Here is a 26325-nt window from a genome sequence, read left to right as displayed (position 1 = left end):
ATTCGTGGGCTTCTTCCGCTCTGTCATATAGAGCTTGCAGCTTTTTATCTAGCGCAGCTTCTACTGCAGCAGTTACCTCCGCTGTTATCTCCGCCGTCCATGCCAAGCACACCGAGGAGCAAGGTTCGTCCGCCATCTTGGTCTCCACACTCTTGTGCTTGTCTTTGTCTTTCCTCAGTATTCTGGAGGTCATTATGTCGATTCTTGCCCGGTAAGTGCTGGTTGCCCCTTCTGTACCTCTCCTCGCTGTTCCAGCTGTATCTTCGGGTCGGATCAAGCCACTATTGTTCGATTAGTGAGTTAGATTCTCTGGAGGTTTGGGAGCTTCGCTTTTCAGCGACTGCTCACTCCCATGGCACCACGTGATCTCCTATGCCAAACCTTTTTGAAGACCGTCCTGAAGGAACTCCAGAATCACTGGAATGTCTGTCGGAAAAGGCGATTCAGCACGCAGAGCACAACACGCCGAGAAAGTTTTCCACACTTGCACGTACGTTGCCGAACTAGACTGCTTCCGTGATCTCAAAAGAGTGGCAATGACTGGTCCTGAAAATCCCTTCTTCCTCAGCTGCCGCCTCTCAATAGCCAGGCCGTAAGACCAAACCAGGAGGGATTTTCCATGTGCACTGGTCCCTGATGCAGAAGATCCAGTCACCGGAAGTCGCAATGGTGGTTCTGAGAGCGCCCGAACAAGATCCGCATACCACGGACGCCAGGGCCAGTCTGGGGCCACTAGAATGACTGGCCCCCGATGCCGCCCTATGTGGCAAAGAAATCTACCTATCAGAGGCCACGGAGGAAAAACATAGCAACTGTTGTTCCGGCCAGGGCTGAAGAAGAGCATTTAACCCTGCGGTTCCTGGCTGCCTTTTGCGGCTGAAGAACTGGGGAACTCTGGCTTTGCAAGCCATGGCCATGAGATCCATCACCAGCCTTCCCTAATGCTGACAGATCAACCGAAACGCCGAGTCCGACAGCGTCCATTCCGTTGCGTCCAGAAGAGTCCAGCTGAGAAAATCCGCTTGAACATTGTCTTGACACGCAATGTGTGCTGCCGACAGACACTGAACACGCGCCTCCGCCCACATTAAAAGACGGGATGCTTCCACTGCGAGTGCCCCCCTGCCCTGTAGGCCACCATCACGGTGTTGTCTGAGAATACACAAACTGCCTGCCCTTGCAGAAGGTCCTGAAAACTCCACAGCGCATTCACAACTGCTCACAACTCCAGACGATTTATCGGCCAAGTTGCTTTGAGAGGGGTCCACGACCCCTGGGCTACTCGATGTCGACAATATGCCCCCAGCCCGTAAGACTGGCATCCGTCACGACTACCACCCAATTGGGAGACGCCAGAGAACACCCCTCTGCAAATTGGCCGGCCTGAGCCACCAGGCAAGACTGTCCCTGGCCCGGCTCGACCAAGGAAGGCACCTTTGATAATCCAGCGATGTCGGCGACCATTTGCTCAGAAGGAAAATCTGAAGAGACCACGTGAGCCCTCGCCCACGGAATGACCTCCAAGGTCACCATCATGGAACCGAGGAGCTGAATATAGTCCCACACTCTGGGAGCACGACAAGGCCCGGACTTGAGAAAGCAATTTGATCCTTCGTCCCAGGGGAGAAACACCTTCCCCCGCTTGGTATCGAATCACACTCCCAAGATACTCCAGACTGAGTAGGAACCAAATGACTTATCCATATTGACCACCCAACCTAAGGATTGCAAAACCGCAATCACTCGGTCGGTGACCACTCAACTCTCCTCTGCTGTAGTCGCCTGAATCAACCAGTCGTCAAGATATGGATGCACTCGAATCCTCTCCTTCCGCAGGAATGCCGCCACCGCCACCATGACCTTGGAAAAAGTGCACAGGGTCGTGGCCCTTCCAAAACTGGAAGTGCTGACCCAGCACCGCAAATCTGAGAAATCTCTGATGGGGCTACCAAATGGGAATGTGCAGGTAAATTTCCCTCAAATCGAGAGCCGTCAAAAACTCGCCTGGTTGAACAGCAGCAATAACTGCCCTCAACGTCTCCATGCGGAAGTGACGAACCCGCAAAAACTGGTTTACTTTTCTGAGATCGAGAATAGGCCGAAAAGCCCCTCCTTTCTTTGGAACCACAAAGAAGATGGAGTACCAACCTGTACGCCTTTCGAGAGGAGGAACAGGAACGATAGCCCCTATCCTTAGCAAGTCTCGCAAACACTGCAGAACCGCTGTCCTCTTTGCCCGCAATATACAGCGGGACTCCAGAAAAAAATCTGTGACGGGAGAGAAGAATTCTAGCTTGTAACCTTCTCGCACCACATTGAGGACCCACTGGTCCGAAGTAATTCTGGCCCACTCTGGAAGAAACAGAGAAAGCCGACCACCAATCTGCTCCCCTCCCGAGTGGACCTGCGCCACACCATTGGGAGGCCCGAGAAGGAGCGCCCTGATGAGAGGGGGTCCAGCCGGGCGCTTCTCGTTGCAAAAGGAAGAACACTGCCTAAAACGAGGATGCTGGAAGGCTGCGTTGGACCACTCCGAGCGATACCATCACATCTCTCTGAAGAGTGACCTTGAGGCTTCCTGCCTGGTAGTAGGCTTGGGTCTATCCTCCAGGAGACGCTGAGATTTAGAATCCCCCAAATCTTTAACAATCTTTTCTAGGTCTTCCCCAAAAAGCAATCTCCCTCGGAAAGGCAATTTAATAAGCCGTTGCTTAGAGGCCATATCTGCGGCCCAACAACGGAGCCACAGAAGACGTCGAGAGGAAACGGTCAAGGCCATGAGTTTGGCCAAAGCCCGGGCCAAATCATACTAGGAATCTGCCAAGTACGCCAGCCCAATATCCATCAGTGACATCTGAGGAATTTCTGGCATATCAGACTCCGAAATCGAATCCATAACAGCATGGACCAATGACTTCAGGATGCCGAGACTAAAGTAATATAAAGTAGAATAAACTATTGTAGACTCGACAGTACTGTGTTTCGGCCAGAGGCCTGCCTCAGGAGTCTCGAGTGGTGTAAATAATTTTCTGAATCACTGGTCTCGTCTTGGACGTTACAAAAAGAAATTATTTATCCAATGCTGGATGGTCTAATCAAAGACTTCCAAGATCATCCAACAAAGTTGTAGCAGTACGAAAACGCTTGTCGCTTCTAAAGGAAAAAAAAAGTTGAAACACAGTACTGTGTTGAGTCTACAATAAAGTTTATTCTACTGTGCTCATGACATTGCCTGCCCTCTGGTGGAATGGACTCTGTCCCTCCGGAAATAGCTTCTTGGAAGAAGATAAGCCAAAACCATCCTCTCTCTAAGCCACCTAGAAATGGAGGGTTTAGAAGCTGCAATCCCTTCGCAGAACCCCCCCCCCCCCCGAACTGGAAGAACCAGTGATCCCTGAAGAAGGCTGAGAGACTCCGGAAGCTTCAACAGCGAGACCACCAGAAGGAATACAAGAGAAGCACACCAAGTCCTGCAAGGATAAACTGATGCTATCAAGAGCAGACCACCATTGTGGAACTCATTTCGTTGAATGAGTCTGACTAGAAGAGGCCAAAGAGAAAATGAACTTAGAAGAAGAGCATCTATGCCCCCCACTTTGTGATCCTTCCTGCGACTGAAGAAACGTGGAACCTTGCAACTCAAATTTGGTGCCATGAGAACAAAGATGGGGAGGTGGGGAACCAAACGATGGAGAACTGCTTAAAATTCATGTGCTCCAAGAGACCACTCTCCAGGATCTAGACTATGATGAGTAAGAAATCTGCAGGAACCCTTGCTGTCCCCGCTACATGAGACACTGATAGTTCCAAAAGATACTGTTGTGCCCAGCCATGAGAAGTCTGCTTCTAAGGACAACTCTTCATCCCTCTGTAACGACTGACACAGGCCACTGTCATCATCTAGTCCGAGAGCACTCACACAGAATAGGATTCCAGTAGATGCTGGAAAGACCGTAAAAAACAGAATGAATTGCTCGTGTTTCCAACAGAGTGATGGAAGAGCAGTCTTCCGTGAGGAACCACCGACCTTGAGGAATATGTCCCATACAGTGAGTTCTCCAGCCCCCGAGACTGGCCTCAGTGTTATCTTTAACCACTGGGGCAGATACAAAGGAACACCCCTGTTCAGAATTGGTGTCTGAAGGCACCGATGGACACTCTCTTTTGAAAGGTACGAGAGGTAGTTAGACATTCCGCAGATCCGTATGTGGAGACCAGTTGGATATCTGTAGAGGTCTCCTGAGCGTTCTGGCCCAAGGCACTACCTACCTCTATCGTAGCTGTCATGGAATATCATTGCCCAAGATAACGGTCTGTGCAGGAGAGAAAAAAATCTGGCCCTAAATAATTACAATCCTGTCCTACGCAAGAGATTCCCAATCCTGAAGAGAATCAAAGGAGACTCCGAGATAAGGAGGTACCAAGAGGGCTCCAAACAACTCTTAACAGGGTCTACTACCTAACCGAGGGACTGAAGAAACTGGACAACTGAAGATGTACCTTGCAGCCTCTTCTGGAGAGACTGAGTCGATCAACCAATCGTCCAGAGAAGGGTGAACTAGAATACCATCAAACCTGAGAGCTGCAGCTACCACTACCATGCACTGAAAGGCAAATCTCGAGACTGATAAAGCTTGCACAAGACCGCAGAGAGAAGAAACCGCTGATGAAATGGGCAAATTGGGACTTGAAGACAGGCTTCTGTTTAGGTGTTAGAAACTCCCCTAAACGCATTATGACTAAGAAGGAATGAAGAGGTTCTATAAGAAAAGAGGATGACATCTTGAGTGCTCATTTGCCCATTTTGAGAACTAAAACGGCCTAAAGGAGTTCACCTAGCCTACTACACGCCTCTATGCAAACCTATTTCATGGACTCAAGTTAGTGGATGAGCCTTCCCCAGCACAGCCACAAATTCCTTAAAACATCCACTGCAGGAATGAATGGTTATCAAGTCCTGCCAAACACATACTACTTGCTTTCTCACTTAGCAAGTATCTCTCAAGCCCAGAAGGATATATAATCTTTTCAAGATCTGTTATCCTTACCTCTGGTTCAGAGCCGAAACCAACACAATCACCGCCTCCCTTCTCTTCTGGATCAAACGCCTCTCAAACAGAGGTGTTCTTGGATCACCTTAATTGTCCACACAGGCTCTCCTGAGGTAGCAGAAAAATATTCCCCATGAATCCCTGTGATTCCTCTCCTCAGTAAGGAATGAATCTCCACATGAGAACTTCTCTTATCCATAATTTGTGCAGCAGATGGCAAAAGAGGCTGTAATATTTGTGAAGGACAAATGTGGCACTCTATACATATAGCATACGATGCTTTTGAGACCTTGCCCAGAGTTCACATTTCATCACTGCCAGCAGGTGCCTGGATTGAATGCACAAATCGGTTTATGCGCAGACCTCAATTAAAAAGAACACCAATCCAAAAACTGGTTGACGCCCCTTGTACAGGGGATTCCTTATTTAGTAAGGAAGTAAAACATGGAACATGCTAAATTGTTTAACACCACTCACATGAAGGTCTCAAGATACAACACTACAAAACCTTTTACTGTAATGATTTACCACCATAGGAGTGTTTTATCTGCACTGGCTCCCAATCAAACAACGAATAATCTTCAAAATCTGCATCCTGGTCCACAAAATTATCTACGGTGTAGTCCCAGGATACATGACAGATATAGATCTACCAACCAGAAACAGATTCAGATCACCACGATCATACCTAAACTTACACTACCCAAATTTCAAACGACAAATACAAAACAACTTACGCATCTAGCACACAACTATGGAATGGACCCCCAAAAACTGAAAATAATCCATGACCACCTAAACTTCAGGAAATCACTAAAAACCAACCTCTTCAAAAAGGCTTACCCTACCGATCCAACGTAAATCCCCACACCCAGCATAACCAATGATAGCGAATGATACATACCTGTAGCAGGTGTTCTCCGAGGACAGCAGGCTGATTGTTCTCACGACTGGGTTGACGTCCACGGCAGCCCCCACCAACCGGAACAAAACTTTGCAGGCGGTCCCGCACACAGGGCACGCCCACCGCGCATGCGCGGCCGTTCCCGCTCAGTTGAATGACAAGCAAAAATGATCAAACGCAACTCCAAAGGGGAGGAGGGAGGGTAGGTGAGAACAATCAGCCTGCTGTCCTCGGAGAACACCTGCTACAGGTATGTATCATTCGCTTTCTCCGAGGACAAGCAGGCTGCTTGTTCTCACGACTGGGGTATCCCTAGCTCTCAGGCTCACTCAAAACAAGAATCCAGGTCAATTGAACCTCGCAACGGTGAGGGTATAACAGAAATTGACATACGAAGAACAACTAACAGAGTGCAGCCTGACCAGAATAAATTCGGGTCCTGGAGGGTGGAGTTGGATTTAAACCCCAAACAGATTCTGCAGCACCGACTGTCGCGTCGGGTATCCTGCTGGAGGCAGTAATGTGATGTGAATGTGTGGACAGATGACCACGTCGCAGCCTTGCAAATCTCTTCAATAGTGGCTGACTTCAAGTGAGCCACCGATGCTGCCATGGCTCTGACACTATGAGCCGTGACATGGCCCTCTAGAGTCAGCCTAGTCTGGGCGTAAGTGAAGGAAATGCAATCTGCTAGCCAATTGGAGATGGTGCGTTTCCCGACAGCAACCCCTTTCCTATTGGGGTCGAAAGAAACAAACAATTGGGCGGACTGTCTGTGGGGCTGTGTCTGCTCCAAGTAGAAGGCCAATGCTCTTTTGCAGTCCAATGTGTGCAACTGACGTTCAGCAGGGCAGGTATGCGGTCTGGAAAAGAATGTTGGCAAGACAATTGACTGGTTAAGATGGAACTCAGACACCACCTTTGGCAGGAACTTAGGGTGAGTACGGAGCACTACTCTGTTATGATGAAATTTAGTATACGGAGCATGAGCTACCAGGGCTTGAAGCTCACTGACCCTACGAGCTGAAGTAACTGCCACCAAGAAAATGACCTTCCAGGTCAAGTACTTCAGATGGCATGAATTCAGTGGCTCAAAAGGAGGTTTCATCAGCTGGGTAAGGACGACGTTGAGATCCCATGACACTGCAGGAGGCTTGACAGGGGGCTTTGACAAAAGCAAGCCTCATGAATCGGACGGCTAAAGGCTCTCCAGAGATGGCTTCACCCTCTACACGAAGATGGTGATTCCTTACTGAGTTGGTCTTGAGGCCAGACTCTGATAAGTGCAGAAGGTATTCAAGCAGGTTCTGTGCAGGGCAAGAACGAGGTTCTAGGGCCTTGCTCTCACACCAGACGACAAACCTCCTCCACTTGAAAAAGTAACTCTTTTTAGTGGAATCCTTCCTAGAGGCAAGCAAGACACGGGAAACACCCTCAGACAGACCCAACGAAGCGAAGTCTACGCCCTCAACATCCAGGCCGTGAGAGCCAGAGACTGAAGGTTGGGGTGCAGAAGCGCTCCGTCGTTCTGCGAAATGGGAGTCGGAAAACACTCCAATCTCCACGGTTCTTCGGAGGACAACTCCAGAAGAAGAGGGAACCAGATCTGGCGGGGCCAAAAAGGCGCTATCAGAATCATGGTGCCACGGTCTTGCTTGAGCTTCAGTAAGGTCTTCCCCACCAAAGGTATGGGAGGATAAGCATACAGGAGGCCGGTCCCCCAATGGAGGAGAAAGGTATCCGACGCTAGCCTGCCATGTGCCTGTAGTCTGGAACAGAACAGAGGCAGCTTGTGGTTGGTCTGAGAGGCGAAAAGGTCCACCGAGGGGGTGCCCCACTCTCGGAAGATCTTGCGTACCACTCTGGAATGGAGCGACCACTCGTGCGGTTGCATGACTCTGCTCAGTCTGTCGGCCAGACTGTTGTTTACACCTGCCAGGTATGTGGCTTGGAGAAGCATGCCGAACTGGCAAGCCCAACGCCACATCCCGACGGCGAGATCCGGTGCCCCCCTGCTTGTTGATGTAATACATTGCAACCTGGTTGTCTGTCCGAATTTGGATAATTTGACAGGACAGCGGATCTCTGAAAGCCTTCAGTGCGTTCCAGATCGCTCTGAGCTCCAGGAGGTTGATCTGTAGATCCTTTCCTGGAGGGACCACAGTCCTTGGGTGTGAAGCCCATCGACATGAGCTCCCCACCCCAGAAGAGACTCATCCATCGTCAGCACTTTCGTGGGCTGTGGAATTTGGAATGGGCGTCCCCAGGTCAAATTGGTCCGAATGGTCCACCAGTGCAGCGAAGTGCGGCAACTGGTGGAGAGGCGGATGACATCTTCTAGATTCCCGGTGGCTTGACACCACTGGGAAGCTAGGGTCCACTGAGCAGATCTCATGCGAAGACAAGCCATGGGAGTCACATGAACTGTGGAGGCCATATGACCTAGGAGTCTCAACATCTGCCGAGCTGTGACCTGCTGAGACGCTCTGGTCTGAGAAGCCAGGGACAGGAGGTTGTGTGCCCTCGCTTCGGGAAGGAAGGCCTGAGCCGTCTGAGTATTCAGCAGCGCTCCTATGAATTCCAGAGATTTGGCTGGCTGGAGATGGGACTTTGGGTAATTTATCACAAACCCCAGCAGCTCCAGGAGGTGAATAGTACACTACATGGACCGGAGAGCTCCTGCCTCCGAGGTGTTCTTTACCAGCCAATCGTCGAGATATGGGAACACATGCACTCCCAGCGCGTAGATACGCCGCGACCACCACGAGGCACTTCGTGAACACCCGTGGGGCAGAGGCTAGCCCAAAGGGCAGCACACAATACTGAAAGTGCCGTGTCCCCAGACGGAATCTGAGATACTGTCTGTGAGCTGGCAGTATCGGATGTGAGTGTATGCGTCCTTTAAATCCAGGGAACATAGCCAATCGTTTTTCTGAATCATTGGTAGAAGGGTGCCCAAAGAAAGCATCCTGAACTTCTCTTTGACCAGGTATTTGTTCAGGCCTCTCAGGTCTAGGATGGGGCGCATCCCCCCTGTTTTCTTTTCAACAAGGAAGTACTTGGAATAGAATCCCTGCCCTTCCTGCCCGGGTGGTACGGGCTCGACCGCATTGGCGCTGAGAAGGGCGGAGAGTTCCTCTGCAAGTACCTGCTTGTGATGGGAGCTGAAGGATTGGGCTCCCGGAGGACAATTTGGTGGAGGGGAGGCCAAATTCAGGGCGTATCCGCACCGCACTATTTGGAGGACCCACTGGTCGGAGGTTATAAGAGGCCACCTTTGGTGAAAAAATTTTAACCTCCCCCCGACTGGCAGATCGTCCGGGACGGACACTTTGATGGCGGCTATGTTCCCGTGGATCCAGTCAAAAGCCCGTCCCCGGCTTTTGCTGTGGAAGCGCAGGGGGCTGCTTAGGCGCACGCTGTTGACGGGAACGAGCGCGCTGGGACTGTCCCTGTGCCTGATGAGGCCTTCGGCCCGGCTGGGTGTACCTACGCTTGTTATAGGCATAGGGCGCAGCCTGCCTGGCCCGGGAAAAACGTCCACCTGCTGAGGTGGATGCTGAAGGCGCCCGGTGGGAGAGTTTGTCGAGGGCGGTTTCCCGCTGATGCAGTTGGTCCACCAACTGCTCGACCTTCTCACCAAAAATATTATTCCCCTGGCAAGGGACATCGGCCAGTCTCTGCTGGGTGCGGTTGTCCAGGTCAGAGGCACGCAGCCATGAGAGCCTGCGCATCACTATACCTTGGGCCGCAGCACGAGATGCCACGTCACAGGTGTCATATACCCCTGGACAGGGTGCCTGACCACCTCCTGAAAAGGCCTGGACTGCTCCGGTGGGAGCTTGTCGACCAGGTCCGCCAGTTGCTTCACATTGTTCCGCATGTGTATGCTCGTGTAGAGCTGGTAAGACTGGATGCGGGTCACGAGCATGGAAGATTGGTAGGCCTTCCTCCCAAACGAGTCCAGAGTGCGAGACTCCCGCCCCGGGGGCGCCAAAGCGGTATCCCTCGAACTCCGTGCCCTCTTGAGAGCAGAGTCCACAACCGCCGAGTCATGAGGCAATTGAGGCCGCATTAACTCTGGGTCCGAGTGGATCCTGTATTGGGACTCCGCTTTCTTGGGGATGGTGGGATTAGATAATGGTCTCAACCAGTTCCGAAGCAGTGTCTCTGAGGACATTGTGCAACGGCACCGTGGAGGACTCTCTAGGTGGTGATGGATAGTCGAGAACCTCGAGCATCTCAGCCCTCGGCTCATCCACAGAGACCACGGGGAAGGGAATGCAAATAGACATATCCCTGACGAAGGAGGCAAAGGAGAGGCTCTCAGGTGGCGAGAGCTCTCTCTCTGGTGAAGGAGTGGGGTCGGAGGGAAGGCCCACAGACTCTGAGGAGAAATATCTGGGGTCCTCCTCCTCCCCCCACGAGGCCTCTTCCTCGGTGTCGGACATGAGCTCCTGCAGCTCAGTCCTCAACCGGGCCCGGCTCGACGTCGAGGCACCGAGGCCTCGGTGGCGTAGTCGAGCTATGGTCTCCCGCGCCGGAGGGGATGAAGCTCCCTCCATCGACGTCGAATCATCCCTGGCGCCGGGAGCCGGATGCGCAGTGGGCGACCGATGACGGTGCTTCTTTGCCTTTTTACGGTGCCCGTCATCGGCGCTTGGTGGAATAGACGAGGAGGAAATAGATCCCCCTCGGCCTCGAGGGATCGGGTCCGACAGGGTTCGGTCCCGAGGGCCCTGGGTAGAGGGAGTGACCAGGGCCGATTGCCCACGCGGCCTCTCACCCCTGCCGTCTCCGGAGGACCGGCGGGCCGACGGGACCTGTGCTCCTGGGGTCGGTGCCGATTTCGCGGACATCGGTACCGAAGATCCGCCCGTTGATATCGATGCCGTCGAAGTCGAGGGCCGGCGCAAGTTCCAAAAAGACGGTCCCGTAGAACTTGCCTCGCTACCTGTGTCCGTTTCCGGAGACCGAGACACAAGGTGCACGTCTTGGTATCGTGCTCCGGCCCGAGGCACTGGAGGCACCAAGCGTGAGTGTCGGTCTGCGAGATATGCCGGCCGCACCGACCACACTTTTTAAATCCACTCGGGACCTTCGAGGACATCGACGGAAAAATCGCGTCGGCGAAGTCAAAGTCATCGATGGTGGCGGTAAAATTCACACCTCGAAAATAATCGACCGCGGGCAACGAGACGCCCCCGCTAAAAGACGAGGGAAAAAACAAAGTTCTGCGGGGTTTTTTTTGTTTTTTTTTAGACAAAATAAAATAGAAAACGGAGAACGAAGGAGAAAAAAAATCGAGTCGAAGCGCGATCCGGTTTCCAGGGCTGACAGAGAGAGAGACGAACGCGGCTCTCTCCAGCGCAGAAAAAAAAAGACTGAGCGGGAACGGTCGCGCACGGGCGGGAAGACGGCCACGCATGCGCGGTGAGCGTGCCCTGCGTGCGGGACTGCCCGCAAAGTTTTGTTCCAGTTGGTGGGGGCTGCTGTGGACGTCAACCCAGTCGTGAGAACAAGCAGCCTGCTTGTCCTCGGAGAATGTCATTTACCATAGTAAAGAAAGTATTAGTAGATTATTTGTATTTACAATAGAGCAGTACTTGCTTGTTGATTGTGCAATGTACTTTATGTTATGTTTCATTGAACAATGAAGACTTCTTTCAAATAAAAACAAATGCCTTGTGCATTAACACTGAATGGAGTTTCCCGCCAAAATCACGCTCGAAGTTGTCCCACTGTCTGTTCCCATAAGGGGACTCGAACCGCACTGCTTTTCAGCCACGGTCTGACTCAGGCAGGACTCACTCCCCGGACTGCTCACCTGCTCCTACACCGGGAGCAGCACTTTGCGGCTTCTGAAGGCACCAACTTAACACCGCTGAAAGGTATGGCACAATGGACCCCCCCCCCCCCTGCACCGAACTAATGTTCTAGACAGGAATCCTCAAACAATGGCTTACCACAGGGGCTTGCTCTACCCCTCCCCCCCCCCCCGAGGCAGGCGAGCCAGCCAGATTCCACCACCAGAGGGTGGGGGCACGTCAGGGGAACAGAGGGAGGGGCCTGTAACCCAGTATGCCCACTCAGGGCCTCAACCCCACTCTAGGCTCAACTAGATCCTCAGAGAGTATCAGGAGCCGGATCAATCCAGAGCTGCACAGCTAGGACCTTCCACCTGCTACGTAGATATAGAGAGAATACTGAGGTGTAGATGGCTGCACATAACCACATAGAGAGAACTTAAGTTTGCTTATCTCCACTCGCTGGTAGAGAGACATAACCCACGAGTCTCTGGATTGATCTGTGGGACGCTATAGAAAGAGGACTTAAAGACTTAAGCCCTATTCTAGACCTCATGAGCAGATTTTCTGCACAAGAAAACATTCAAAATGGATATTCTTCCCTCCGTTCTACCATTCTGAAAGGGGACTGGTTTTGCATTCTGGATCTCAAGGATGCATATAAGCACATCAATCCATCCTTGCTACAGCAAGTACTCAAGATTCATATAAGCACATCAATCCATCCTTGCTACAGCAAGTACTCAAAATTCATATAAGCACATCAATCCATCCTTTTTACAGCAAGTACTCAAAATTCATCTTTCAACACAACATTTTCAGCATAAGGTTCTTCCACCTGGCCTGTTGCTGGCTCCCAAAGATCTCAAAATGCTTTGTAGTGGGAGCTGCCCACCTCCACAATTAAGGTCATAGCTAGATAACTGGCTCCTAGTGACCTCTTCCAAAAGTCACATTTGTCTCATCCTAGGACTAGGGGGCATGCGATGAAGCTACAATGTAGTAAATTTAAAACAAATCAGAGAAAATTCTTCTTCACTCAACATGTAATTAAACTCTGGAATTCGTTGCCAGAGAATGTGGTAAAGGCAGTTAGCTTAGCGGAGTTTAAAAAAAGGTTTGGACGGCTTCCTAAAGGAAAAGTCCATAGACCATTACTAAATGGACTTGGGGAAAATCCACTGTTTCTGGGATAAGCAGTATAAAATGTTTTGTACTTTTTGGGATCTTGCCAGGTATTTGTGATCTGGATTGGCCACTGTTGGAAACAGGATGCTGGGCTTGATGGACATTTGGTCTTTCCCAGTATGGCAATACTTATGTACTTATAAGGGAGGGAGCCTCTCTCCTCCAGGATCTAGGCTTCATTATCAACTTGGTATGCCCTTAACTTCCCATCTCTAGCCTTGTCTTAAAGGGGCTATTTTACCCCACAGCAGATAAGCTTGGTTTGTTGCCTCCTAGATTTTCCCTCCTTTTGAATCATTCTTGTTTTGGTGATCTCTCCACTGAATTACTGCAATTCATAAACAGAACTTTTGTAACAGATGTTGGCAAAACATTCCAATATTTGGCAGCTTGATAAGAAAAAAAACGTGAAAAACTTCTTTTTGACCAAGAACTCTTAAAAGTTAGAAAGGATAACCTAAAGATGTTGTGGGTAGAAAAAATTAAGATACATACCTGTAGCAGGTATTCTCCGAGGACAGCAGGCTGGATATCATCACGCATGGGTCGCCGTCCGCGACAGCCCAGGAGACCGGATCTCAAAACAAAAACTTTTAGAAAGCTCTAGAACAGCGCGGGTCGCACGGGGACAACGCACCGTGCATGCACGAGTGACTTCCCGCCAGCGACGCCCACGCGCTTCCCTCAGTTACATAACAAGCAAAACTAGATGAAGAGCAACTCCAAAGGGGGGGAGGAGGGTGGGTTGTGATGATATCCAGCCTGCTGTCCTCGGAGAATATCTGCAACAGGTATGTATCTTCATTTTCTCCGAGGACAAGCAGGCTGGATATCATCACGCATGGGGTATCCCTAGCACCCAGGCTCACTCAAAACAATGAACAGTGGTCAATTGGGCCTCGCAACAGCAAGAACATAACAGATTGACCTGAAAAGAAACAACTAAGTGAGAGTGCAGCCTGGAACAGAACATAAATGGGTCTAGGAGGGAGGAGTTGGATTCTAAACCCCGAACAGATTCTGCAGCACAGACTGCCCAAACCGACTGTCGCGTCAGGTATCCTGCTGGAGGCAGTAGTGAGATGTGAATGTGTGGACTGATGACCACGTTGCAGTCTTGCAAATCTCTTCAATGGAAGCCGACTTCAAATGAGCCACTGACGCAGCCATGGCCCTGACGTTATGAGCGTGACATGGCCCTCCAAAGTCAGCCCAGCTTGGGCATGTGAAGGAAATGCAATCTGCTAGCCAATTGGAGATGGTGCGTTTTCCAGATGGCAACTCCCATCCTGTTGGGATTAAAAAAAACAAACAGCTGGGCAGACTGTCGATAGGGCTTTGTCCGCTCCACGTAAAAGGATCTCTTACAGTTCAAGGTGTGCAAATTGTCCTCACCAGGATGGGTATGTGGACAGGGAAAAAAATGTTGGCAAGACAATTGACTGGTTCAGATGGAACTCCGACACCACCTTTGGCAAGAACTTAGGATGAGTGCGGAAGACTACTCTGTTATGATAAAATTTGATATAAGGAGCATGGACTACCAGAGCTTGGAGCTCACTGACTCTACGAGCTGAAGTAACAGCCACCAAGAAAATGACCTTCCAGGTCAAGTACTTCAGATGGCAGGAATTCAGTGGCTCAAAAGGAGGCTTCATCAACTGGGTGAGAACGACATTGATATCCCATGACACTGGTGGACTGGGGCTTTGACAAAAGCAAACCTCTCATGAATCGGACCGCTAAAGGCTGTCCAGAGATAGGCTGACCTTCTACACACTGATGGTAAGCACTGATTGCACTAAGGTGAACCCTTACTGAGTTGGTCTTGAGACCAGACTCTGACAAGTGTAGAAGGTATTCAAGCAGGGTCTGTGTAGGACAAGAAAAAGGATCTAGGGCCTTGCTATCACACCAGACGGCAAACCTCCTCCATTTAAAAGAGCAACACTTTTTCGTGGAATCTTTCCTGGAAGCAAGCAAGACTCGAGAGACACCCTCTGAAAGACCTAAAGAGGCAACTTCTAAGTTCTCAACATCCAGGCCATGAGAGCCAGAGACCGGAGGTTGGGATGTAGAAGCGACCCCTCGCACTGAGCATCGGAAAACATTCCAATCTCCACGGTTCTTTGGAGGACAATTCCAGAAGAGGAGGAAACCAGATCTGACGGGGCCAGAAAGGAGCTATCAGAATCATGGTTCCGCGGTCTTGCTTGAGTTTCAGCAGAGTTTTCTCTACTAAAGGTATGGGAGGATACGCATACAGAAGACCCGTCCCCCAATGTAGGAGAAAAGCATCTGATGCTACTCTGCATGGGCCTGAAGCCAGGAACAGAATTGAGGAACCTTGTGATTGGTCTGAGTGGCAAAAAGATCCACCAAGGGGGTGCCCCACCCTCGAAAGATCTTGCGGACAACATCCATGTTCAGTGACCACTCATTAGGTTGCATTATCCTGCTCAACCTGTCGGCCAGACTGTTTATGCCTGCCAGATATGTGGCTTGGAGAAACATGCCGTGGCTGTGAGCCCAAAGCCACATCCTGACAGCTTCCTGACACACAGGGTGAGATCCGGTGCCCCCCTGCTTATTGGTGTAATACATCGCAAACTGGTTGTCTGTCTGAATTAGGATAATTTGATTGGACAGCCGGTCTCCGAAAGCCTTTAGAGCGTTCCAGATCGCTCATAATTCCAGGAGGTTCAACTGAAGCTTCGTTTCCTGAAAAGACCAAGCTCCCTGGGTGTGAAGCCCATCTACATGTGCTCCCCACCCCTGGAGGGATGCATCCGTTGTCAGCACTTTTTGAGGCTGAGAAATTTGAAATGGACATCCCAAGGTCAGATTGGAGCGAATGGTCCACCATTGAAGGGAATTGCAAAAATAGGTGGAAAGATGAATGACATCCTCTAGATCCCCTATAGCCTGACACCACTGGGAAGCTAGGGTCCATTGAGCTGATCTCATATGTAGACGTGATATGCGAGTCACATGACTGTGGAGGCCATGTGGCCCAAAAGCCTCAACATCTGCCGAGCTGTGATCTGTTGAGATGTTTGCGCCGAGGACACTAAGGCGAGAAGATCGTCTGCCCTTGCCTGGGGAAGATAAGCTCGAGATGTCTGTGTGTCCAACAGAGCTCCTATGAATTCCAACTTCTGCAGTGGAACAAGATGGGACTTGGGATAATTTATTACAAACCCCAGTAGTTCCAACAGTTGAATAGTCATGTGCATGGATTGTAAAGTTCCTGCCTCTGAGGTGTTCTTCACCAGCCAATCATCGAGATAAGGGAACACATGCACTCCCAGTCTACGTAGCGATGCTGTGACAACTGCCAAGCACTTTGTAAAGACGCCGAGCGCCGATTCTAGACCAAAGGGTAGTACGCAGTACTGGAAGTGCTGAGTTCCCAGACGAAATCGAAGGTACTTCCTGTGAGCTAGAAGCACCGAGATGTGAGTATAGGCGTCCTTTAAGTCCAGAGAGCATAGCCAATCATTTTCCTGAATCACGGGAAGAAGGGTGGCTCAGGGAAACCATCCTGAACTTTTCTCAAACTAGGAATTTGTTCAGAGCCCTTAGGTCTAGGATGGTACGCACCCCCCCCCCCCCCCCAATCTTCTTTTGCATAAGGAAGTACCTGGAATAGAATCCTAGCCCTTCTTGCCCTGGTGGAACGGGTTCGACCGCACTGGCCTTCAGAAGGGCGGAGAGTTCCTCTGCAAGTACCTGCTTGTGCTGGGAGCTGAAGGATTGAGCTCCCGGTGGGAAATTTGGAGGTCTGTATGCCAGATTGAGAGTGTATCGTAACCGGACTATTTTAAGAACCCACCTGTCGAATATCAACCTCCCCCCAACAGGCAGATCGTCCGGCACGGCTACTTTTACTGTGGCTATGCTGCTCTGGAGCCAGTCAAAAGCCCGTCCCTTGCTTTTGCTGGGGAGCCGGAGGGGCCTTAGGCGCACGTTGCTGACAAGAGCGACCCTGCTGGGAGCGAGCTTGAACAGGCTGCCGAGAAATAGGAGTGTACCTACGCCTATTATAGGAATAGGTAGCACTCCTCCACCCTCCAAAAAACCTCCTTGTAGAGGAGGTAGTAGCAGAAGGCATCCGGCAGGAGAATCCATTGTATCATGGTGCTTATTGAAGGTATCGACCATATCCTCAACCTTCTCTCCAAAAAGATTATCCCCCCCCCCCCCCCCCCCCCCGGCAAGGAACAGCCACCATTCGCTGCTGGGTCTTCAGATCCAGGTCAGAAACACGCAGCCATGAGAGTCTGTCTGCGCATCACTATACCTTGAGCAGCTACTTGGGATGCGGCATCAAAAGTGTCATAAGCTCCCCTGGCCAGGAATTTGCGACATGCCTTCTGCTGCCTGACCACTTGGTGAAAAGGTTCAGCAAGCTCCGGAGGAAGAGCTTCAACTAAACTACACAGTTGCCTCATCGAGTTCCTTAAGTGAATGCTCGTGTACAGCTGGTATGTTTGGATCTTGGCGGCGAGCATTCCAGCCTGATACGTACGCCTCCCAAAAGAATCCAAGGTCCTAGACTCTCTGCCTGGGGGCACTGAGGCATAGTCTCTAGTACTCTTGACTCTTCTGAGAGCAGAGTCCACCATGGAATCGTGAGGAGGTTGGGCCTTCACCATCACAGGCGCTCCATGAACTCTGTACTGGGACTCGGACTTCTTGTTGACAACTGAATTAGAAAGAGAGCAAGACCAATTCCATATCATCACTTCTCTGAGTGTATTGTGCAGGGGGGCCGTTGCAATCTCTGCAAGTGGAGAAGGATAATCCAGGACCTCGAGCATCTCAGCCCTGGGCTCATCCACAACCTCCAAAGGGAATGGAATGTCCTTAGACATTTCCCAAAGGATGAAAAAGTAAGACTCTCAGGTGGAGACTTTCTTACTGCAATGGGTGGAGTAGGATCAGAGGGGAGCCCACAGAAGTCTGCCTCCGAAAAATACCTGGGGTCTTCCTCTTCTCCCCATGAGCGCTCCTCTTCGGTATCGGACAGAATCTCACTCAGAGCGGTCCGAGCAAAAGCCTGTCTCGACTTGGAGGATCAACGTCCTTGTGGGGGATGTTGAGAAGTCGACCACTGCCTGGACTCCGGCGAATATTCCTCCACAGACACCGAGGGGGAGTCAGCACGGCTTTTGTGTGGGGAAATCTTGCCTGACCAATTTACTTCAATTCTTTGAAGGAGTAAACAAACATGTGGACAAAGGGGAGCCGGATGATATTGTGTATCTGGATTTTCAAAAAGCGTTTGACAAGGTACCTCATGAAAGGCTACAGAGGAAATTGGAGGGTCATGGGATAGGAGGAAATGTCCTATTGTGGATTAAAAACTGGTTGAAGGATAGGAAACAGAGAAATGGGCAGTATTCACAATGGAGAAGGGTAGTTAGTGGGGTTCCTCAGGGGTCTGTGCTAGGACCGCTGCTTTTTAATATATTTATAAATGATTTAGAGATGGGAGTAACTAGCAAGGTAATTAAATTTGCTGATGGCACAAAGTTATTCAAAGTCGTTAACTCGCGACAGGATTGTGAAAAATTACAGAAGGACCTTATGAGACTGGGAGGCTAAATGGCAGTTGACGTTTAATGTGAGCAAGTGCAAGGTGATGCATGTGGGGAAAAAAGAACCAGAATTATAGCTACGTCATGCAAGGTTCCACGTTAGGAGTTCCGGACCAAGAAAGGGATCTGGGTGTCGTCGTCGATAACACGCTGAAACCTTCTGCTCAGTGTGCTGCTGCAGCTAGGAAAGCGAATAGAATGTTGGGTATTATTAGGAAAGGTATGGAAAACAGGTGTGAGGATGTTATAATGTCATTGCATCGCTCCATGGTGCGACCGCACCTTGAGTATTGTGTTCAATTCTGGTCGCCGCATCTCAAGAAAGATATAGTAGAATTGGAAAAGGTGCAGCGAAGGGCGACTAAAATGATAGCGGGGATGGGACGACTTCCCTATGAAGAAAGACTAAGGAGGCTAGGGCTATTCAGCTTGGAGAAGAGATGGCTGAGGGGAGACATGATAGAGGTATATAAAATAATGAGTGGAGTGGAACAGGTGGATGTGAAGCGTCTGTTCACGCTTTCCAAAAATACTAGGACTAGGGGGCATGCGATTAAACTACAGTGTAGTAAATTTAAAACAAATCGGAGAAAATGTTTCTTCACCCAACGTGTAATTAACTCTGGAATTCATTGCCGGAAAATGTGGTGAAGGCGGTTAGCTTAGCAGAGTTTAAAAAGGGGTTGGACGGTTTCCTAAAGGACAAGTCCATAAACCGCTACTAAACGGACTTGGAAAAATCCAAAATCCCAGGAACAACATGTATAGAATGTTTATACGTTTGGGAAGCTTGCCAGGTGCCCTTGGCCTGGATTGGCCGCCGTCGTGGACAAGATGCTGGGCTCGATGGACCCTTGGTCTTTTCCCAGTATGGCATTACTTATGTACTTATGAGGGGGAGTCAACCCGGGTGTCAGACGGTTCTGGTACCGCAAGCGGCACCGAAGGCAGGGACTTCCACACAGGTGATGGGCCAGATGCCATCTCAGCAGTCGGTAAGGAAGGCGCAGGCACCCCCAACACCGAAGTAGACTGACGAAGCAATCCTTCCAGAATGTCTGGAAGAAGGGCCCGGTGACGCTCATCGAGAGCTGCCATCGGAAAAGACTGTGGGGCCAGTACAGGAGTCAGTACCAGAATTTGAGGGGGTTCGAGAGCCGGTACCAGGCTGCCGGACAGACGCATCAGAACCTCCTGAATGGAGGGTGAGCGGTCCTCCCGGCACCAACACTTCTCGGGTGCCGACTCCCTCGGCTCCCCGGAGCTCTCGGTACCGTGTCTGAAAGGAGATCGATGACGATGCTTCTTCACCTGTCATTGACACTCCTCGGTACCGAGAACGTGGAATCCTCACGCCTCCTCGGGGCCGGGTCCCATTCAAGTAGGTCCCGGGGAGCCTGCATAGCAGTAGGCTTTGAGACGAGTGGAGACCCACTCGATGCCTCGCTGCTCCCAACTCGAAGTGGTTTCTCGGCAGCCATTACCTGGACTCTCGGTGTCGCTTCCCTCGACGTCAAAGGGCCGGACCGATCAGCAAAAGGTCTCGAGCTGAGCCTCTCGAGCCACCTGGGTCCTTCTCCATTAACTTACACAGCTTACAAGTAGCTGGAAGATGATCGGGCCCAAGACAATGGAGGCACCACGCATGAGAGTCGGTACTCGAGATTGTCCGGTTGCAGCGAGTACAGTGTTTGAAGCCGCTGGGAGTCTTCGATGACATGGGCGGGAAAATAGCATTGGTGAAATTAAAAGGCTCGATTGTGCACAAAAAGAAATAAGGGGAAAAAAAGACGCAGCCGAGCGGCCTAAAGATGGCCTCAACGAAAAGAAACTTGAAAATTTGAGGAAAAAACTAAGAAATAAAAGGAAGGCGGCTTTTTTTTTTTTTTAAATACTTTAAGAAAAACAAGAAGGGTGCGATAAACACGAAAAAAGTGTTCTCCTGGGCCAGCAAAAACCGAGGAGCAGCAATACACACAACTCCGTCGCAGCGTGGATAGAAAAGAACCTAGAGCTTTCTAAAAGTTTTTGTTTTAAGATCCGGTCTCCTGGGCCGTCGCGGACGACAACCCATGCGTGATGATATCCAGCCTGCTTGTCCTCGGAGAATTCCCAAACACTTTAATTAAAAGGAAATATAAGTTGGAGCATATCCCTGGACTATTTCATAAACAAAATAACTTAAAAATTATTCTACCCTCTATTGGTAACCAATGAAGTTAGGGAGAAACTATCAAATTTCTTTAGTGAACACATTAACCGAATCACCACTCAGTTTCCATCTGATATATTCCTCTACGGCACTCTACCACTTTTCTCCATCACTTATGTTATAGAATGTTGGCCATCACTTTGTGGAACAGTCTTCTTCCAGACACGCAAAATCAAAAAACCACATATTTGTGAAAAATTTAGGTGTCCCTTTAAGAGTTGCCTTTTCTGAAAAATGCCTACATGCATTTAATTCTGATCCCGATTACATTCTCATGACTTATAGACAAATTACAGTATACTTACCAGCAATATAACCCCTTTAAGGATGAGCTTAGAATCTACACCCACATTGAGGAGCTCAAGGCATAGTTTGTCAAACTTCTCAGGTGTAAGCTTATTTAGTATGCTGAAAAACATAAGTCAGATATAAGTGCTAGAGAGCCCAGAAAAAAAAAGGTATACCAAAACACATCAAACACCTTTGTCTACTACAAGCATTATTTCACAACATTTAAAAATACGCACTTACCCCCTTACTTTCCTAAAGATTGCATCATGTCGTTCTTTCTCACTTGCAGAGTTGTTTGCAGAATTGTTTGCGGAGTTGACATCTCGTCTAGTGCTTCGTGAAGGAATCCATCTCTGAACACCAAGCCCTGGGGTTTTCCCCAGGTACTCGCTATAAGAAAAGGAAAAAAGAAAAACATTGATTTAATTTTTCTCTGTAAACTTGACAATGGCAATGATTTTGGCATAAAGTAGGAGAAGACTTGGTGTAATATTGTTCAATGCTGACAATACTCTAAATTTAGAACAGGGACCCTAAAGCTTTCCCTACCCATTTTGATGAGTTTGTTTCAAGAGATCAGCAAGCTCTCTGGCCACACAATTTTAATGCTCAAAAGTCAGGACTACTATTCCCCTGTAAAACCACCTCAGACAATACCTCCACAACCATCTTGTCCGCTGATTACCAAATAGTGCATAAATTTAAATATTTTGGGATATTGACACCCAATGACTTATCCCTTCTCTTTAAGCTGAATTAAGACACTATTAAATATTCAGACAGAGCTGCATTCATGGAAACATAAGGAGATCTTTGGGTTGTGTCACAATGTCACAAAAATGTTAATCCTATCCCAAATATTTGTTCTTACATCTCCCTATTCAGGTACAATGTGTGACCATCCCTGGAAAAAAAAAAAGGTGACTAAAGTAGCAGATACAAAATATTATGTTTTTCATGTTATGGGTCTATTATCAGTCTTAAAAGTTACATCTAAACTTCTATTACTTAAAAAAATATTTTTCCAATATAAAAGGATGGGATTTGGACAGTTGTATTATATATTTTTTTACTAACAAAATTCATTAGAACTTTTTTTTTTTGTTTGTTTCTGGTGATTTTAGTCAGTTCCCCCCCCCCCCCCCCAAAAAAAAAAAAAATCATTTCTTGCAGCACCTTGTGAGATTTTATTAGGAATATTTGGCAGGGGAAAAGAAAATGTCAAATTTTGTCTGCCCTCTAGAGCTCAGTGTACCAGATATCCAAGTATACTACTGGAGTGTGTGCTTATGAGCCCTATGCCAAAATCCTCCTGGCTTGGGTTAAACCCTGGCTCTCAAGGTTTTTATATTTATTCCAGAAGCAGTCTTCCTGAACCAAAATTTCAGGAGTAGGTTAGTACCTCATCCTTGGTTTCACTTAAGCTCCAACAGCAGCACAGTTATTTATATGGGAAATGGGTAGGGAAATTTGGTAAAGCAGGTTAAGAAGAATGGGGCTCTGCTTCAGTGACTTGTTAGGAAGACTACTTTCTCAAATAAAAAATAAGCTCAGAAGTGCTGGGGAAAAGAGCTCTACCACATCGGGTATTTTCACCCACATAGGCTTTATGACAGAGGGCCAGATGCACTAAACCTTATCGACCCTCAACCCTATAATGAAGGAAATTCCTAACCGTTGCATGCATTAAAGGCCTTTTTCAGACGAAGCAAGCAGCTAACGAAAACGGAATACAAAAGACTAACTACCATTGTAATGTGGGCGATTCGGGATGCACTAACAATATCGATGATTACACCGAATCATTTACCGCGACATATTAAACGTATGGTCAGAGCAGCCGTAAAGGCCTGAGCTGTCATCTCCCCGCTTCCCCCTGCACCTTAAAATTCCAAGCTGGCATGTTGAAAAACAAAACAAACAACACAAACATGTGGCTCCCCGCTTCTCTCTGCATACAACACAAATGAAATGAAAACAAAATCAAAAAAGGACTGGGAGGGGCGCTCGTCAGGAGCGTCCTGCATGGACGCCCTTGACCCCCCCCCCCCCCCCCCCCCCCGAGGTCGCCGCTGCTCTCCGCTTCTGCTCGTATAAAATAAAAAATTAAAACAAAACTAACAAGTTTAGCAGCCCCGGTTCCCCTCCCTTCCTGTCTCTCTCCGTACTCCTCCTCCCATAGCTCCGCCTCCCAGCATCCTCCGCCCCGTGTCCCACCCCCCTGAGCTTATCGCCGCCCCTCCCTCCGCTCTATGGCCCGCGCAGCACCTCATCTCTGTGTGAAGGCGCTGCACGGGATGGAACAGCTGATCGGTGATCACTGCTGCCTCCTCCCACGTCTCACTGTTCTTCCTGGGCCCACCCTCCTCTGACGTTAGTTATCTACGTAGATAACTAACATCAGGCGGAGGCCGGCCGGCAAGCAGATAAGCTGAAAAGATAGCTTCTTTGAGCTAGCGGGCAATAGTGGCTTTAGACGCTGGAGACCCTCTGCGAGAACCTGATAGTAAAACAAACAAATGATCAGAGGTCCTGAAAGAATACTGCAACAGAGTCCTGCAAACATCCAACAGGTGCAACTGCCCAAAGGATTCTGGAAACTCCTCCTTAACAAAAGAGGGTAGAAAAATAGGCTGGTTTAGGTGAAACGCTGAAACCACCTTAGGCATGAAGGAAGGCACGGACTGTGAAAATTGCAGAAATGGGTCTCGACAGGACAGCGCCTGGAGTTCCGACACCCGTCTCGCCGAAGTAATGGCCACCAGAAAAACGGCCTTTAGTGTCAAATCTTTCTCTGAAGCACGCCGTAGCGGCTCAAAAGGAGATCCCTGCAGAGCATTCAAAACTAGCCCCAGGTTCCAAGCTGGACACGGTGCCCGCACGGGAGGACGGAGCCGAAGCACCCCTCTAAGAAACCGTGCCACATCTGGATGAGCAGCTAAAGACACGCCTGCAACCTTACCATGAAGGGAGGCCAATGCTGCCACTTGCACCCGCAGGGAATTATAGACCAATCCTTTTTGTACACCATCCTGCAAAAAGTCCAGAATCGGCGAGACAGGAGCCCGCATGGGTGTGATCGCTTTTGAAACACCCCAAACCTCAAACTGGCGCCAAATCCTGGCATAAGCCACGGAAGTGGACCGCTTGCGGGCCTGCAGGAGAGTGGAAATAACATTATTGGAATAGCCTTTGCCTCTCAATAGCCATGCCGTAAGACCAAAACGGCAGGCGTCCTCCATGGACACCGGTCCCTGCGACAACAGGTTCGGTACCAGAGGTAAAGGAAGGGGAGCCTCCACTAGCATCTGTCGGAGGTCCGCATACCAAGGCCCCCTGGGCCAATCCGCGGCGATGAGAACCACTTCTCCTGGGTGAAGCCGAATCCGCAGGAGCACACGCCCTATCAAGGGCCACGGAAGGAACACATACCAGAGGCCCAGAGGCAAGGGTTGAGCCAAGGCATCCAACCCGGCTGAGCGAGGACCTCTCCGTCTGCTGAAAAGCACGGGACTTGGTAGTTGAGCTTGTCGCCATAAGATCCATTACGGGCTTACCCCATTTGGCACATATCTGCAGGAATACTTCGCCTGCCAGTTCCCATTCCGCTGGATCGATTTGATGCCTGCTTAGATAATCAGCTTGCATGTTGCTCTGACCTGCAATGTGAGCTGCCAACAGAAACTGTAGATGCAGCTCAGCCCAGTGGCAAATCTGTTCGGCCTGCGTGGCCAGCGCTCTGCACTGAGTGCCGCCTTGTCGGTTTATGTAGGCCACTGCTGTCGTGTTGTCCGACATCACTCTGACAGCCAATCCTTCCAGGGTCACTTGAAAGGCCAGAAGCGCCTGAAACACCGCTTTCAACTCTAGGCGATTGATATACCATTCCAACTCATCGGGTGTCCAAAGTCCCTGGGCATGCTTCCCCTTGCAATGTGCGCCCCAGCCCTTCAGGCTGCCATCTGTCACCACTAGGCACCAATCGGGGAGCGCCAGCGGCATTCCTTGCCGCAGCATGCTGTCTGAGAGCCACCATTCCATGTTGAGTCGGGCCGCAGGGAGCCATTGATAATCCTGAGATACTGGAGACCATCGTTGAAGCAGGGAATACTGCAGAGGTCTCGGGTGCGGTCTCGCCCAGGGCACCAAATCCAAGGTGGCCGTCATCGATCCCAACAGCTGGACAATGTCCCAAGCTCGCGGGCGGGGCATCCTCAGGAGCAGACGGACCTGATTCTGAAGCTTGCACCGCCTTTGCTCAGGTAGGAATACATATCCCGAGTCTGTGTTGAACCGTGCCCCCAAATATTCTAGAGATTGCGAGGGGGTCAGGTGACTTTTGGCTACATTGACAACCCAGCCCAGAGATTGCAGTACTGAGACCACTCTGGCTGTAGCTTGATGGCCTCTGTTGCGGAGTCCGCTCTGATGAGCCAGTCGTCTAGGTACGGGTGAACCCGGATACCTTCTCGCTTGAGAAAAGCAGCTACTACCACCATTACCTTGGAAAAGGTTCGGGGAGCTGTGGCGAGGCCAAAAGGCAAGGCCCGAAACTGGAAATGTTTTCCTATCACCGCAAACTGCAGAAACTTCTGGTGCGGGGGCCAAATTGGAATGTGCAAGTAAGCTTCTTTCAGGTCCAGAGACGTGAGAAACTCTCCTGGCTATACCGCCGCACTGACGGAGCACAGGGTTTCCATGTGAAAATGCCGCACTTAGGGACTTAAATTCTTTTAAGTCCAGAATAGGGCGAAAAGACCCACCTTTTCACGGCACCACAAAGTAAATGGAGTAGCGGCCACAGCCGAAATCGGCAGGAGGCACCGGGGGAAACCGCCCCAATGTGAATCAAGCCTTGTAAGGTCTCCTCTACCGCCGCCCGTTTGGCGGAAGAACCGCATCGGGACTCCACAAACACGTCTCTTATCGGGGCATCGAATTCTATTCGGTATCCTTCTCTGATCAGGTCCAACCCACTGATCTGAGGTAATCTTGGCCCACTCCTCGAGAAAGAAGGAAAGACGTCCTCCTATAACAGGAATCGAGGAGGGGGCCGGCGCACCCTCATTGAGAGGGTTGCCCTTGAACTCCAGGTCTTGAGCCTGCTGCTGCGGATCGTTTGTCCGAGCGAAAGGAGTTCCTCTGCTGAAAACCAGCCACGAGAAGTGGACCCAGCAGAATGCCCCGGGCGGTACCTTCTAGCTTCACGGAAGCGAGGTCTATAAGAGGAGTGAACCGCCTGACCCTTGGAGGGAGGCCGCGGCCTATC

At 50.0% G+C, this 26325-nt stretch overlaps 1 protein-coding gene across 1 annotated transcript in view; it reads right to left on the bottom strand.

Moving 5' to 3' along the window:
- Nucleotides 1–26325, bottom strand: part of EIF4G2 (eukaryotic translation initiation factor 4 gamma 2) — a 269422-nt gene that overhangs the window by 205631 nt on the left and 37466 nt on the right. The window contains exons 4-5 of the mRNA XM_030202439.1: nt 21297–21446; nt 21071–21173 (exon numbers count right to left, since the gene is read on the bottom strand). Of these exons, the coding sequence (XP_030058299.1) occupies nt 21071–21173; nt 21297–21446 (253 nt within the window). The remainder of the gene's footprint in view (nt 1–21070; nt 21174–21296; nt 21447–26325) is intronic.

The sequence above is a fragment of the Microcaecilia unicolor genome, chromosome 4 (assembly GCF_901765095.1).
Source record: "Microcaecilia unicolor chromosome 4, aMicUni1.1, whole genome shotgun sequence".
Lineage (NCBI taxonomy): Eukaryota > Metazoa > Chordata > Amphibia > Gymnophiona > Siphonopidae > Microcaecilia > Microcaecilia unicolor.
The sequence above is the reverse complement of the archived record's forward strand: the minus strand, read 5'-3'. Positions and strand labels throughout refer to the sequence as shown.